Raw genomic sequence first — 15,528 nt, 5'->3', positions numbered from 1 at the left:
AAAGGGAGTTCAACCTCAACCAACTCCAACAGTAAACGACATTAATGCATTGGTAACATGAATCTAATGATATGATGTATAATAGCCACACAGTCGCAGCTTTGAGTAATTTTACTTCTCAATCATTTTGCAGCACTTTTACTGGTGATAGTGTATTTTTGTGGTATCATTACTTTGGTACGTATCAGTTTACTATCTGTTAATATAAAAATTGCTTCAGCTTTACTTATGTAAACTGTAGTGTTAGTTTAAAATCTAACAAAACATAATTTATATTCTCTTCACTTTTGTATGCAAAAATCTTAATTTATAAAGGTAGCTAGTACTAAAGCTGCCGGATAGAAGTAATGAAGTAAAAAGCACAATATTTACCTTTATGATGTCGTGGAGTAGAAGGTGGCGTGAGAAGAATATACTTAAGTTAAGTACAGTACAAGGACTTTCAATTCGTACCTAAGTAAAGTATGAGCAGTTTTTTATGGAACTTTAATTTGAGCTACAAGTGCTGGGTCATCTGTAAAAATGCATTAAACAATCTTCGTCTGTTTTTTGTCTTTTCATTTGTATGTTCAAACATTTATTAAAGTGATTGGAGATTTGCATAACAAGGTACTACAAAGAAAGGTAAAACAAAGATTACTTTCAACTTTTTTTTATTGATACCAAAAAATTAAATCTTGAGTCACAGCTTAATGGCATCAACATTCAAATGACTCAAGGAAGATTTAAAAAACAAAGACTTAAACAGTATAAATCAGCAGGTAACGTAGACTTTTCTTTTATCTTAAAGATATAAAAAACATGTGAACATGGTTCAGAGGGTGGTGGGCGATGGTGTGGAGCGAGTAATGACAAGAGGAGCGTTCGCAGAAGATCTGAGCCCACAGCTGCTCCGCTCTGCAAGGCGCTGACATTTGATGCCACTCAAAGTTTTTCTATTATCAAGCAAAGTTTTTAGAAAACAAACTCCTTACAGAACTGTTACATTTTCCCAGAATGCTGCTGAAGAGAAGGGAACTGAGAGGTTGGATGTTGTTTCCCAGTCAGCCAAGAAGAACTCCTCAAAGACGTATTATTGTAGGCCTGACATATTTCTGCCACAAACATGTTCAGGAAACCGCTGTCTTCAAAACGAGAGAGCCGGAGTGGTGAAATGCTTTCAGGGTTTTAGGACTCATAACGGCACCAGTGACTATTAGCTTAAACTAAGCCACGGTCCAATCTTTATTTAATCACCCTGTTAGCAACAATCCAAACTTTTAAATGATTTGAAAAAAAAGGCTTGTAATGTTTGATTCATCTGAATTTGTGATGCAGAGAGTTTGAAATAATCCCTTTACATTGTGTCCATCACCGTGAATCCTCCTCGTCAGACTCAAACATGGTGTAATCTGACGCCTGCTGCTCCGCACCTCGTCTGTCGTCCCTCTGCAGCTCTCTGACGGCGAGGATTCGTACGAGCATGGCCTCCATGGTGCTGTCGTCCAGAGGCGCGGAGGAGAACCACAGGGGGCTGTTGGGAACACAACACTGATCCGGGTGGAGGTAGAACAAGTCGCTGCGCTGCCTCACCGACTCTGAGCTGGAGGACGAGAAGACACAGAAAATGAAGATTGTCAATAAGTGAATCCCCCTGAAAGAGGAGAAAAGAGAGATAAAGAGAAAAAACATGACTAAACTCAAAATAAAATGACGCACCACTTGGAGAGGTAGAACTGGTAGAGTCTGACTGGACAGCGGAGAGGGTTCTCCGTGTTTGCCATCATCTCCACGATGTCCTCTTTACTCTCAGTTCTCTTACGCTTCTTAGCTGGGACGCCGTATGAATCTGAGGAACACACAAGTTCTGTAAGGCTCAAACAGCAGTCACATTGGCTCACTGGTCTTAGCCATGCCTTTCTTGGTTGAAAAGCCCATTTTCATTGAATTTGCACTTCCCTATGTCGAGGCAAGCTAGTACACAGTCATCTGCTCTACGATACGCTGAGTGTTGTTGACATCGCTATCTTAATCCACACAATGTTAATGCAGGAGGCCTTTTGGTAAATTCATAATAAAATAGATGTTACCAATTATTTAGGTAATTTTAACTGCAATATCGGAAAAAAAACGTTCATAAAATAATCCCCATGTTAAAGAGATAATGTGCAGGCGGTCATTAATTTAAAAAGGACACCCTAAAGCACCATGCATTGTTCCCGTTAATTTGTACTTCCTGTCTGTCTTCTTCTGACGTCCAGTGCTCTGTTTAACCTCTTTCCTTCTCTTGTTTTCCTTTTCTTTACTGAGGACAGTTTAGGCATCATGAATCCACAGTTTTGTGCTCTCCATAAATATACATTACATTGTATTTAGCTGACGCTTTTATCCAAAGCGACTTACAATAAGTGCATTCGACCAACAAGATACAAACTTGAAGAAAACAGAATCATATAAGCACATCAGGCTTCATAGAGCTAAAACATTTCAAGTGCTACTCAACTGGCTTTAGGTAAGCCAGTCCTTTATTAGTATATAAGTGCTTTGTTAGTAATTCTATCGCTCGAGGTGGAGTCGAAAGAGATGAGTTTTCAGTCTGCGCCGGAAGGTGTGTAAGCTTTCTGCCGTCCTGATTTCAATGGGGAGCTCATTCCACCATTTTGGAGCCAGGATAGCAAACCCACGTGTTTTTGCTGATGGGAACTTGGGTCCCCCTCGCAGTGCGTGTATATCGAGCCGTTTGGCTGATGCAGAGCGGAGTGCACGTGCTGGGGTGTACGGTTTAACCATGTCCTGGATGTAGGAAGGGCCAGATCCATTCGCAGCATGGTACGCAAGTACCAGTGTCTTGAAGTGGATTCTAGCAGTTACCGGAAGCCAGTGGAGGGAGCGGAGGAGCGGCGTGGTGTGGGAACATTTAGGAAGGTTGAAGACCAGGCGAGCAGCTGCATTCTGGATGAGCTGCAGAGGTCCGATGGCACATGCAGGTAGACCAGCCAGGAGGGAGTTGCAGTAGTCTAGGCGTGAGGTGACAAGAGCCTGGACCAGAAGCTGCGTCGCTTTCTGGGTCAGCTGGGGACGCATCCTCCTGATGTTGTAAAGCGTGTATCTGCAGCAGCGGGTTGTAGCAGCGATGTTTGCAGTGAAGGACAGGTTGTTATCTAGGATCACACCCAGATTCCTTGCAGTCTGGGTCGGGGAAACAACAGAGGTGCCGATGTTGATTGTCAGGTCAAGAGTGAGACAATATTTTCCCGGAAGGAAAAGCAGTTCATTCTTGTCAAGGTTGAGCTTGAGATGATGAGCGGACATCCACTGAGCGATGTCAGCTAGACAAGCAGAGATGCGTGCGATGACCTGGGTCTCTGAGCGGGGAAAGGACAGAATTAATTGGGTGTCGTCAGCGTAGCAGTGGTATGGGAAACCATGCGGGCTAATGACAGATCCGAGCGAGTTTGTGTACAAGTAGAAGAAGAGGGGACCAAGGACAGAGCCCTGATGGACCCCTGTAGTTAATTGACAAGGGTCGGACTCGGGCCCTCTCCAAGTTACCCTGTAGGTGCGGTCTTTGAGGTATGAGGTGAGGAGGGAAAGTGCAGAGCCTGAAACTCCAAGTTCTTGGAGAGTGCGAAGGAGGATCTGATGGTTCACCGTGTCGAACGCAGCAGACAGGTCCAATAGGATGATGACAGAGGAGAGGGAGGCTGCTTTAGTAGTGTGCAGTTCCTCAGTGACAGCAAGGAGGGCCGTTTCTGTGGAGTGACCTGCCTTGAAACCAGACTGGTGCGGATCCAGAAGGTTGTTCTGATGGAGATAACAGGAGAGTTGTTTAAAGAAAGCGCGTTCAAGTATAGAAGTATAAAAAAAAGATAAATATAAAAATGAATATGAAAGCCCAGCAGCGCCAAAGAAATCTACCCAAAGAAGGTAGATTAAGAAGGTCCACAGCAACGACAACATGAAACACCCTTTAATGTACTGCAACGACATGTCGGGAAACCCCCCCAAGAGGGCCCCATGCATAGTGCGCTGTAAGAAACTGCTTCTTAAATTTCAGTTTCGTTGCTCCGCAGGACTTTACTGGCATTTATCCGGACCAGTGGCCTTGTATAAAATTCACAAGTGGACCTTTAATAAAAAGGTTTGAGTACCCCTGATGTACACCTTCTACCGAGGCGCCATCGAGAGCATCCTCAGCAGCTGCATCACGGTGTGAAGCTGCACCCCCTCCAAGAGGACCATTGGTGCCTCCCAACACTCCTGGACCTCCACAACACCTTGAAGCACTCAGCATTGTGGGGGACCCCTCCTATCCCCCATACTACCTCTTCACCCTCCTGCCTTCAAGGAGGAGGTTCTGCAGCCTCCGGTCCAGCTCCACCAGACTCAGGATGCTGAACTCTCTCCCCTCCCTCCCACCTCTCCACACTCAAATATATTGATAATAAAGTTGACTTTGACAATCCTACTGGTACCTGACTCTGCCTCGTTTCGGGGGTAGAAGCGCAGGAAGGTGTTCTTGCTGTTGTCATGGTTGGTTTTGGTGCAGCGCACGACGTGGGCGAAGGACAGCTGGCGGTGCTGCTCCACCGTAGTGAAGCCAAAGTACTTGCAGCAGAAGAAGAGCAGAGTGTTGAGGAGGACGATGGGGGAGTACGCGCCCAGCTGTTTACATTCCCAGAGAAACTCCTCCTCCACACGGGAATGGATATAACCTGCAGAGGGAGGACAGCTGTCAGAAGTCTGATCACTCTGAGCGGGTCATAGGCGGAGAAAAGACACTACGACTCACCGCTGGCTGAGACTGAGGGTCTGAAACTCTTCAGGATCTGGGTGAACATTGTGGAGAACTTGCTGTAGGTCAGATCACTGAATATGTTCTCCATACGGGCGTTCTCAAACAGGTGCTGAAGAGAAAAGACAACATTTAAGTCCGATAAATAAACAAAACTGTGTGAAGGCACTTACATCAGACCCTTCAATAACAATCGACAACACAGTGAATGTGATGAAACTATTATAAAGGGTCCCATTATTAATAGAATTAGCATCATGATCACATGATGTCCAATATATATTAAATGTACACAAACGTTAAATGTCATATGGAATAAAGCAAAAAACATATGACCCTATATCTGTATGAAACAGTTACTAATGGAGAAACAAGTTTATAAGAGGAATGTTTTCACATTGCTATTACGCATTATGAATGATGGCACATGGTGATTATGTGGTTTCTTATTTTGACTGACTATCCTGCATAATGTACGTAAATGTATTTAACAAAAAAAGATACGGTAATGTAGATTCTTCACAGTTTTTTCAAATCAATAACTGTGGTTGATTTATTTATTTGATTCACACACATACATATAATTCATATGAAAATAAATACAATATAAAGTATGTATGAGGAAGTGGTAGAAACCTCAAATGTCTACCACTTCCTCATACATACTTTAGATAAAAATGTGTAATATCTATATACGTAAAAAAAGCAGCAGTACAGAGGGCATGTCCTATAATAATATAACATAGCATCTATGAGAGTGCATAATAAAATGTGTGTGTAGTGTTGCTCATCTTGCCTGTTGGATGCTGAGGCAGAGGTAGAAGAGGCCGTCGGGGGGGTACGGCTCTCCGTCAGGACGTTTCACCTCAGTGATGAAACGACACAGGCTGTCGCTCAGCTCTGCCGCGGAGCAGCGGAGAATATCTTTGTTAAACGTCACGGCACAGGCTGACGGGAGAAGAGGCAGGAGGACGTGTCAACAATGTTGTGTTGGGTTATCATATACTTCATACGTTGTTTATTGAGTTCAGGTTCCACTGACCTATCTGTTGAGTTATCTAAATTAAAAAAAGATTCTTCTTGAAGTGAATTCTAATCTAGATTGTTTGGGCTTAAGCTGAAATACTACCATGCGTGCCAAAAAATATATACATTTTATAAAAATGTAATAATAATATCTCAATAATAATAGAAGTTTTAGTTTCAAATACCTTTGCACAAACAATTGCAGACATCTGGCAGTTGTTAAGATTTGTTCTAACTCTAAAAATTAAACTTTTAGTTTAGGTAAGGAAAGTTGAAGTAAAAAAGGAAGAAAGACATACAGGAAACCAGGTCCAGGTCAGTTTGAGATTCCCTCCACTGTATCCATCTCTTCCAGGCGGCGATCCCACGTTGACTGTTCAGTTTGTGGCGCTTCCTCGTACTGACCTCCTCTCTTTGGGACCTCTCCGCTTTAGCCACGTTGGAAGGCTGTTGCGGTTTATGACCCTTTAAAAAGAGAATTTAGACTAGATCAAGCCACAGAGAGATGAGACCAAAGCATCTAAACTCCCAGGTGGTTTGTTACCTTGTCCTTGTTGTGGACTGTCCCCACAGTCTGTTGTGAGAGCAGAGAGACTGGTGCAGGACTCAGTGAGCTCTGGGAATCCCCTCTCAGCTCCAGAGGAGGAGGGGGGGGCTCATTGGCCCGGCACAGCTCTAAAACCGGAGAAGGTTTTTCGCTGTTTGGTCGACTGAGCAATGCAGAGCTGCTGCCAGAGGAGGAGTCTTCCTCGTTGGTAAAAGTGGCCTGATGATCTGAGTCCAAGTCATCGCTACACTTACTGCTGTGGTCTAGAAATAGATAGATAGAAAATAAATAATTAGATTCAAGTATAAACTATTGTGAATCCAGATTGTTTGAATGTTTTTGGTTTTTCTAAAGCTCCTTCCAGAGATTTTTTATCAATACATTTGAAATATTTTCTACTACGTTAAATGATTACCTATACTAAGAATGATCAATAAGCGCAGTAGTATTCTTCAAGTCCTAACGATACTCATCCCTAGAGTAAATATTCACTGAGAGAAGAAAGTCGAAAGGAAACGCTAAATAAAAAAGAAAGAAAAACAAAGACGAGAAAACAGAATGAAAGACACTGACTAAATTAAAGGATGCATGAATAGATTGACAAATGTAGGGGGAGTCTAATGTAAATTGCAGCCTCAAGGACACGAGTGGAAGCTCTTATCCGTTTCTCCTGTGGGATAACAACCTCCCTCTGTCATCTTACACAGAGCTGTTTTAGATAAGTGAAATAAAAAAACGGCTCCGTGCCTTGACAATAACTGTGTTGCAATTGTTAATCTAAAAAGAGAATTCATCTCAAGAGTTTTTTCCTCCTGTGAGCACCAAAAGGAGTTTGTGCAACATGCTGAGCATTACATCAGAGTCTGCCTTAACTCCTGAATGACAAAGTAGATCAGAATCGGATCAAAGGAGGACCAATGTCTTACCCTTTGGAGCACGGTTTTCTCGTCTTTGTTCCTCTTTTGTTACCAGCGTGTCTTCTCTCTCCTTTCTCCCATCCTGTGCTTTCTTCAGATCAGACGTGGAGCTGAGCTCTCCCTCCTGCAGGTCGTTCATGGATTTCCCGGTTGGATTAGGTAGAAACACGGGCACAGGCAGCTGCAGCAGGACAGTATGACAAAGACAGGGTGGTACATTTGAAGGTAGCTCCTGGAGGTTGTGTTGCCTAACCAAGGGAACCAATGGGAGGAGGCATAGAGTGGGGAGGCTGGATGTGTCTTAAATGTCAGAAAGATGCCTGAAAATACTAAATGTTATCCCTTTAAAACAGACATTCAACACTTTTCCACACACTCTTTTAAATGGCTTTACTGAAATCTCAATCTACTGTCAACTTCAGCTGTTCTTTTGTGTGGCTGTGTTCAAATATGACCTGATGTTGCTGTATGACAGAGAATGATTCATCCAAATTAAATTGTAAAGAAATGTAAAGGATGTCATGTCGTTGGTGTCTATCCTGACCAATACAAATCGGTCTGAGGTGGAGCAAGTACACAAATATTTGCAAAAAAAGTGTAAGTAAGGGCATCTTCATTTGGAAAAAAAAACAATGAAATGTGTGTGTGCTTTGCAGTGCACCATGTAAGGAAGAAGGGAAACACTGATGTGATCAAGGTTAGCAGGAGTTTTACATACCAGTATGGGCAGGGCCACCGGCCTCGGTGTGTACTGGCTGTACATGTTCATTGGCAGAGGAACGTACACTGGCACTGGGACAGGCAGGACTATGACTTTGGGGAAAGACTTGTCTTCACACACAAACAAAGGGGAAAAAACCAGAATCACATGTCTTTTTTCAGGATAGAGGGTAAACGTGTACAGTACATTTTTGCACTAGTATATTTTCCATAAGAAAATATGTGTGATGGTCACGAACTCCCTGATCTGAACATCTTTGATTTGGTAAGGATCAAAGAATGGATTCACAAGAATCAGACTAGCATTTTAGAAATCCTGAAATGATGTTTACCTGTCTGTGTCTCTGTGTTGACAGTCTGCGTCGTGCAGGAGACTCCTTTGTTGTGGACCAGCGGTGTGCAGAGCATGGACTTATTCTTCAGCTGCCTGGGGGAGGTTTGAACACTGGCCTGAAGAACAAACGCAACAACAATAACAAAACATCAAAAAGGTTAGATATTAGCTCATTCAAATGTGTGCTTTGAACAACTTTTTAAATCTAATATGGGTAGGAGTTTCTGGAATAAACTTACATGTCCAACCACCTTCGTCTGAATGTCAGAGACCGGCACTGAAGAGAAATGACAGCTTTAGTCAGAAAAACAAAGATGTTCACAGCAACTGAAGAAAGTATTTGTAGCGTTTATCACAACAAAGGCTGGACCACGTCGTCTTTTTTTTCTACATTCAAAGTTTATTTTTTAATGTCTGTTGTCATATTTTATGATGTCATTACCCTAACCATACATTTTTTATCTATAAATTCAAATGTTTTGCAAATAAACTGAATCTACAGATGTCTTGACAGTGTGTGAGCTCCAAGTAAATGCAGCTACATAATAGGGTCTTTTTTAAACAACTTACATAATTGATTAAATATACAATGAATGCCTTTGTTGTTGGGCACATGATATACATGTGATCATAGAGTGTGTGTGTGTGTGTGTGTGTGTGTGTGTGTGTGTGTGTGTGTGTGTGTGTGTGTGTACCTTGCTGTGCAGAGCTTTTAGAGGCACGGAGATGCTGAGCCAAAGCACTAGCGAGCGACATAACGTTAGCGATGACGGGGGAGGATTCCACTGTGCCTGAAGATCGAGGAGGCGAAGAGACTGCAGCCAGGAAACAAAGAGGAGTCAGCAGGGACTGTTGGGATTGATCTTACAGCATTTTATACTGGCGACAAACAAAGATCAAACCAATACATACCTGTGCTGCCCATCTGGACCTTTTTATTGCAGAAATGTAGGAGACATCTCAGGTCACAGAAGTGTTTGATCTCTCCCAGCAGGGGGAGACTCTGCCTCAGTTCACCGTCAAGACCGCAGGTGTCACATTTGGCGACCTGAGAGAATCAGACAGTTATTGTTTAGTCAATACGCAGCACCTCTTCACTATTTTCAAATAACAGCTTCAGCTTTTAGTCTTGCTTATATGCAAGTCGGCCGCAATTAACTATTCGATACATTCAGATTACAAGATTATAAGACGAACAAAAGAAAAAAGACTTCAGTGAGTTAAACATGATTGGGTGACTGTGTGCACAATATTTGTATGTTCTCCTATAAGAGAACATACAAATATGTTCTCTTATAGTTTTAAATAATTTATCTGTAATTTTAAAGCATCATTTACATCAAGGGTGCCCGATACGTCGATCGCAAAGGTAGCGTGGGTAGATCACATGATGGCATTGAAAAAAAGAAGAACATTTATTTATTTATTTTTAAAGTTAGCCTGTCATCCATCCTTACTATGGCATTTGCCACTTGATTGAAGTACAGGTAAGCCAGTGTGAGTTGTATTGTGCCATACGGGTTCATGCAGTTATGAGGGGGCCTCACCTCCTCACCTGAAGCGCCACAGTTTATCCGCCGTTTAGTCCACTAGCACCCCCCCCCCCGCTCACGACACAGATTGGGCTAAAGGTAGATCATTTGGGCTTGGTCATTTTAAAAGTAGCTCCCAAGCTGAAAAAGTGTGGGCACCCCTGATTTACATGATATATTTTGAACTAAACATTAATTAGCAAATAAAAACATACAAAAAATATACAAACTAAAGTGTCTACAAAGGTTATTTGTGCAATAAGTCAACTTGTAACTCTACTTACATGGCAGTAGAGCAAATTGTACTGTGAGCTGCAGTTTTCAGAGCAGAACTCTTTGTCAGTTCCTTCAAACTTTGCCGTCACCACCGCCTTGGAGATGGAGGAGCAGTGCGCACACGAGCCACAGTGTTTGCCCCACTTCTTTCCCAGCTCCTGTCCAAAGAACACCCTGCAGCCTGGGAGGAGAGAAGGCAGGCTCAGAGATTCACAGCTTTATAATCCTGAATTTCCTTTATTTGTGTTGCTGTTCTTGATTTTAATCATATAAGTGCAAAACAAAAAAAGGATAGAGTATTTGAACGTGCTTCTCACCATCGCTGCAGAAATAGCAGTTTTTGCCGTTGACCTTCTTGACGTCGTCGATGATGCTTTCGTTCTTACAATATTCACACTTTCCCGTGATGTTGTTGACGCTCTTAAACTCTTGAGAGCACGCCAGGCTACACAAAAAAAATATTTTTCCCTGTGCGGAAACACACAGTGTATTTTAAGGAAAAAATAAAAACATCAAAGTGGCATTACTGTTTCTGAGATATCACGGTTAGAGGATTGAAGCTGTTCTGAACAGTAGGTCAACATTGTCAAAGCAGAACTTTGTGAATCAATGGACACAACACAACTTTTAATCACATCCTCTGGTGTAACTAGCTTTCTGTTTGAGCTGCCTATTCCATCTTTGAAAATGAAACACACCTTCTTCTCGATGACTGTGGGTGCACTTTTAATCTTGCGACGACACTGGGCACAAGGCAGTGTCTCTGGTGCTTTGAGGAAGTCGCCTTGGGTTTGGTCTGCGGCTGCTGTTGTTGAGGCAGGGGCAGGAGTCGTGTCTTTATGGGACTCCTGTGGCAAAGAAACGTACAGAGGTTTTAGAGATCCAATGTGTAGGATTGAGTGACATCTAGCAGTGAGGTTGCCAACAGAATACCCCTCCACTCATCCCTTCTTTTCCAAGAATGTTGGAGGAATATGGTGGCCTTTACGTAACATAGATACTGTATACTATTGTTGGTCTTGCTCTCTTTATATCATTACAATTGTATTCAAGCAGTAGTGATTTTATATTTTAAAACTGTCATATCCATCATCAGTCATAATTAGGTATTCCATTTAAACTCTTCTTAATTCATTCACACTGCGTAGTCTTGTGGGTGTGGCTAAAAAGAGGAGTCAAGGCTCCATCTCCACCCTGAATAATACCCAGTCTCCTTTTGTATCTTTTAAACTTGATGTCCCCTAAACTTAAAAATGACTACTATGTTATACTAGGGTTGGTGGGAGTCTGAAGGAGGCCCAGAGGACTCCCTCTTTCATTATATCATTTTCTTCTTAAAAGTAAAGTGCAACTTTCTGCAACAGCGGAGCACTGCAGTTTTTGGCAAAAGTGCTGATGTATCGCCCTTTTTTAATTTTTCAGAGTTGTCATTTAGGAAGAAAAGTATGGGCTTTGAAACTAAAACACTGGCTAGTGAAAGCTGTAGGTATTACCTTAAAAGTCATGGCACAGGTTAGAGAGCAGAAGTTCCTGATGGAGGCATCTGACATGGCGAGGTGGCAGGCTGGTAATGTCTTCTTACCACACAGGTCACAATTCCGTGGAGTACCTGGGAAGGAGAAAAGGTTTTGATGATACAAAAATTGCAAAATTAAAGAAACATAACTAATATCACAAGTATTAGTAACACTTCAGCAAGACTGAGATTTAATCGGTTTACACGCCAGGGACAAGACAAGAAAATATGCACATTTTTCACAGATACCTACACACGTTTTTTGCAATAATTAAGAAAATAAAGTTTTGTTCCCTCACAAAATCATAGATGTATTGTTGTTTTTACTGTAATAAACCTTCACTCAACTCTACACACTGGAGACCGACTATTTCTTCCAAGTGTGCAATTCTGTGTAGAAAATATATATATCTATATTCCATAGATGGCACTAAATAAGCATGTTATTGTATATTGCTGAGCGTCATTGCACTAGGTTTCTCTCATTTGTGACTGGAGTCCAAAGATATTTACCCTACAGTCTGTATGTTGTTAATATATTTGATACATGGCTTTTAAAACAAGACTTGGAGGACAAGGGATAATACCTTTTAGGCATCGTGGTTTCGTTAAGGGTTGACTGTAACAGATAGTTATGATTGCCTAACACGACGATCAACACGTTTTCTCAAACGTCAGTCATTATTTCATTGGTTGGTTATTGCTATTATCGGCATCCAAAATCCTTAGATGTAATTGACGTGCAATTTATTCGCAGAAATGATTTAGTTTGGACTGAAAATACTTAAATTCTCTCTATTTACATTTTGAGGATTTAGACCAATCGACTGCATTACATTTTATCTTCATTGACATACCTATTTAATTGAGAGCTATAATTAAAAGAGAGGTAGAGAAAGAGAAGTACAAAGATAAAGGGCAGCTGTGTTGTCGAAGTTTAAGTGCAGTACCTGCTGCGTTCACTGCCTGGATCTTGGCTGCCATCACACAACTGTAGTTACAGAAGAGCTCCACCAGGTCCTCGCTGAATTGGTTTTCACACATTTCGGACATTAAATGGGAGGTGCGGCACATGGCACACGGCTGCATAGTCTTATTTTTCTGCAAAGAAATAAGAAAATAGCACAGGTAATAAAGTCAATTCACTGACTGAGTATAACTAAGAGCATTACAATTTAATAAGTAATTAATTGGAAGCAATAGCCGCGTTCACACCGCAGTACTTTTCCCACTTTAGTTCCGATATAGTTCCGAAATGTCGCGTTCACACCAAAAATCCATCACATTACCATTACTTTAAAAAACATGTTTCAAAAACCACGGGCAGTGGTGGCGAAGTCCAAAGGGACTGCTTGGCAACTGGAAGGTCACCAGTTCAAGTCCCGGAAAGACCAAGTGCTACCGAGGTGTCCCTGAGCAAGGCACCGTTCCCTACACTGCTCCCTAGGCGGCGTACATAATGGCAGCCCACTGCTCCTAACACTAGGATGGGTCAAATGCAGAGAAACCGTTTCGTTACTAGTACCTACGTAATGACAATTAGTTGGATCTCCAATCTTCTATAGTAGCCCAGAGGGAGAAATGATACCCTTGCTCTATAAAGGGGCATTTTGGTGGCAATGTGGAACCTCACCACTAGATGGCAATGACACACATTTTAGTTTTTTTTATCACTAGCCTAAAATAATTCAGTACCATTAATATAAAATTCACAAATAAACTTAACTTGATACAGCTAAGAGCCTTGAAGTAAATTCTGAAACTTGGATGAAAGTGTACTTTTAAAATAATGTTTTTTAGATTGTGTTACCTGTTTGAATTGGGTCAGACACTCGGCACTGCAGAGTTTGATGCTGCCGCCCTCCGTCTTGAGCATGACTGATTTGTCGCAGCGGGAGTGACAGTTCTCACAGATTGACAATTTGTTGATGTTGCAGAAGCGGAGAAAGCAGGGCTCGCTGCAGATCTTGTGGACGACGTCCTGCTTTATGATCTCATGTTTGCTCTGCAGGACGTAGACAAACAACAGAATGTCAAACATACATAACTAATTTCATTTCATATAAAGCTAGTAAACAAAGAACGGAGAGTTACATTGTTTAAATGTGAGATGAAGATATTAGTTTTGCATGCAATATTTATAAAGAGTTTATAAGTCAAATCTATTTGGAAAAACATTTGTTTTCTATTATCGGAACGTGGCCGATAACACAAACATGTAGTTGTTTAAAAGGACACAGTTTGTTGCTTAGATCATTCTTATAGCAAGCATTGTTTTACCATTATTGTAGGACAGTGAATTAGAGCCACTGTACGGAAACAAATAATTAAGTAATTAGCCCGGCAAGAGGGTTATACTCAGAACAGAATATCAAGATTTAAGTCGTAAATTTACCAGATATATATATTCTCTGAGATAAGAAAAGCGTACTTTTGTAATGAAGAAATGTTTTTGTTGGAGATTCAAGTCAATGAATCAAGTTGCTTAATTTTAAAGAAACATGAACTCTAATTGATTCTTTTAATATTTTCCCTTTTCCTCTTACAATGCAGTATCTGGTGCACACGCTGCATTGTGACTGAGATGGGATCGGCTCGAGGGACATTTTGGTCGACACAACTCTCTTGTAGTTGAAGGAGGACAGGCAGGTCTTGCTGCAGAAATCCATAATCGTCCCCTCGTTATGCACCTCAGCCTGGAGGACGTCCTGAGGCTGTGTAATCCCCCTGAGAGTACGAGGAAGGCTGAGATCAGTTCAAACTCATCTTGAAGCTTATATGAGTTCAGCTGGAGAATATTTAAAACCAATTTCTTTCAACTTGTCAGAGGGACAGGGGAAATGTTAAGATGACTCACTGGAGGCAGAAGTGGCAGGTCTTCTTAACTTGGTGAAATATCCAAAGGCAGGAAGTGGAGCAGAAGATTTCAGCGTGGCTTTGCCTCTGGAAAACCGTCTCTCCGTCCATCAGGGGCTGTTTGCAGTTGAAGCAAGACGCAGGCAGATTCATGTGGGCTAGAGTAGGCGCTGAAGACGTAGAAGAGTCTTCTGTTAAAGAGAAGACTGATCCAATCTTCAAGTCCTCCTGTCAGAAACAAAAAGAGAGTGATCAATAAGCTGCTAATATTGTTTTTACTGTTATCCTAATTACTATTGTTGATATAGTTTTCCTTCTCATATAAAGCGTTTCATGTGTCCTACCATAGCAACATCATCTCCGGCCTTAGGCTCATACTTGATGTCTTGAGTGGAAATGGCTGATGGGAGATTCAGGCTGTACTCTTGTTCATCATTGGGCTCTTCTTTGATCTTGATGAGGAGTGAAGAGAGAGTCGGATTAGTTGTAACGTTTACAACAGTCTGTGAGGAGAACTGCGGTTGTTGGGGTTTCTTTTGTTTGCACTGCAATACACTCAAAAATAAATAATTGTGGTACTCGTAATACTGAAGTCCAACTGTCGGTGATATTACTTATCAAGCACAAAACAAGCTATACAGTACATCAAACACATTACTACTGAAATTGCAGAAATCCTTATTCATTCAACTGCCTCGAATCAGGAATCTGTGGCTTTCAATAATAACAGAAGAATTTATTCTGGAAGAAAATCAACATACATTTTATATATATATATATATACAGTGGGGCAAAAAAGTATTTAGTCAGCCACCAATTGTGCAAGTTCTCCCACTTAAAAAGACGAGGCCTGTAATTTTCATCCTAGGTATACCTCAACTATGAGACAAAATGAGAAAGAAAAAAAAAAATCCAGAAAATCACATTGTCTGATTTTTAAAGAATTTATTTGCAAAATATGGTGGAAAATAAGTATTTGGTCAATAACAAAAGTTAATTTCAATACTTTGTTATATACCCTTTGTTGGCA

The 15,528-nt window shown here is 41.4% G+C and overlaps 1 protein-coding gene across 2 annotated transcripts in view; it reads right to left on the bottom strand.

Annotated features, from left to right (window-relative positions):
• Nucleotides 1–636: 636 nt before the first annotated feature.
• The window catches only part of LOC117454958 (uncharacterized), a 46,783-nt gene continuing 31,891 nt past the window's right edge, over nt 637–15,528 (bottom strand). For both annotated transcript variants that reach the window (XM_034094258.1, XM_034094259.1), the window contains exons 27-48: nt 14,843–14,950; nt 14,500–14,726; nt 14,189–14,369; nt 13,453–13,647; nt 12,593–12,743; nt 11,620–11,735; nt 10,825–10,974; nt 10,444–10,594; nt 10,135–10,307; nt 9,231–9,366; nt 9,014–9,133; nt 8,558–8,595; nt 8,317–8,434; nt 7,983–8,095; nt 7,274–7,445; nt 6,345–6,610; nt 6,100–6,265; nt 5,571–5,722; nt 4,772–4,886; nt 4,455–4,694; nt 1,699–1,828; nt 637–1,582 (exon numbers count right to left, since the gene is read on the bottom strand). In XM_034094258.1, coding sequence (XP_033950149.1) covers nt 1,351–1,582; nt 1,699–1,828; nt 4,455–4,694; nt 4,772–4,886; nt 5,571–5,722; nt 6,100–6,265; nt 6,345–6,610; nt 7,274–7,445; nt 7,983–8,095; nt 8,317–8,434; nt 8,558–8,595; nt 9,014–9,133; nt 9,231–9,366; nt 10,135–10,307; nt 10,444–10,594; nt 10,825–10,974; nt 11,620–11,735; nt 12,593–12,743; nt 13,453–13,647; nt 14,189–14,369; nt 14,500–14,726; nt 14,843–14,950 — 3,450 coding nt within the window. In that variant the 3' untranslated portion in view covers nt 637–1,350. The remainder of the gene's footprint in view (nt 1,583–1,698; nt 1,829–4,454; nt 4,695–4,771; nt 4,887–5,570; nt 5,723–6,099; nt 6,266–6,344; nt 6,611–7,273; nt 7,446–7,982; nt 8,096–8,316; nt 8,435–8,557; nt 8,596–9,013; nt 9,134–9,230; nt 9,367–10,134; nt 10,308–10,443; nt 10,595–10,824; nt 10,975–11,619; nt 11,736–12,592; nt 12,744–13,452; nt 13,648–14,188; nt 14,370–14,499; nt 14,727–14,842; nt 14,951–15,528) is intronic.

Source organism: Pseudochaenichthys georgianus, chromosome 11, assembly GCF_902827115.2.
Source record: "Pseudochaenichthys georgianus chromosome 11, fPseGeo1.2, whole genome shotgun sequence".
Taxonomy (NCBI): Eukaryota; Metazoa; Chordata; class Actinopteri; order Perciformes; family Channichthyidae; genus Pseudochaenichthys; species Pseudochaenichthys georgianus.
The sequence above is the reverse complement of the archived record's forward strand: the minus strand, read 5'-3'. Positions and strand labels throughout refer to the sequence as shown.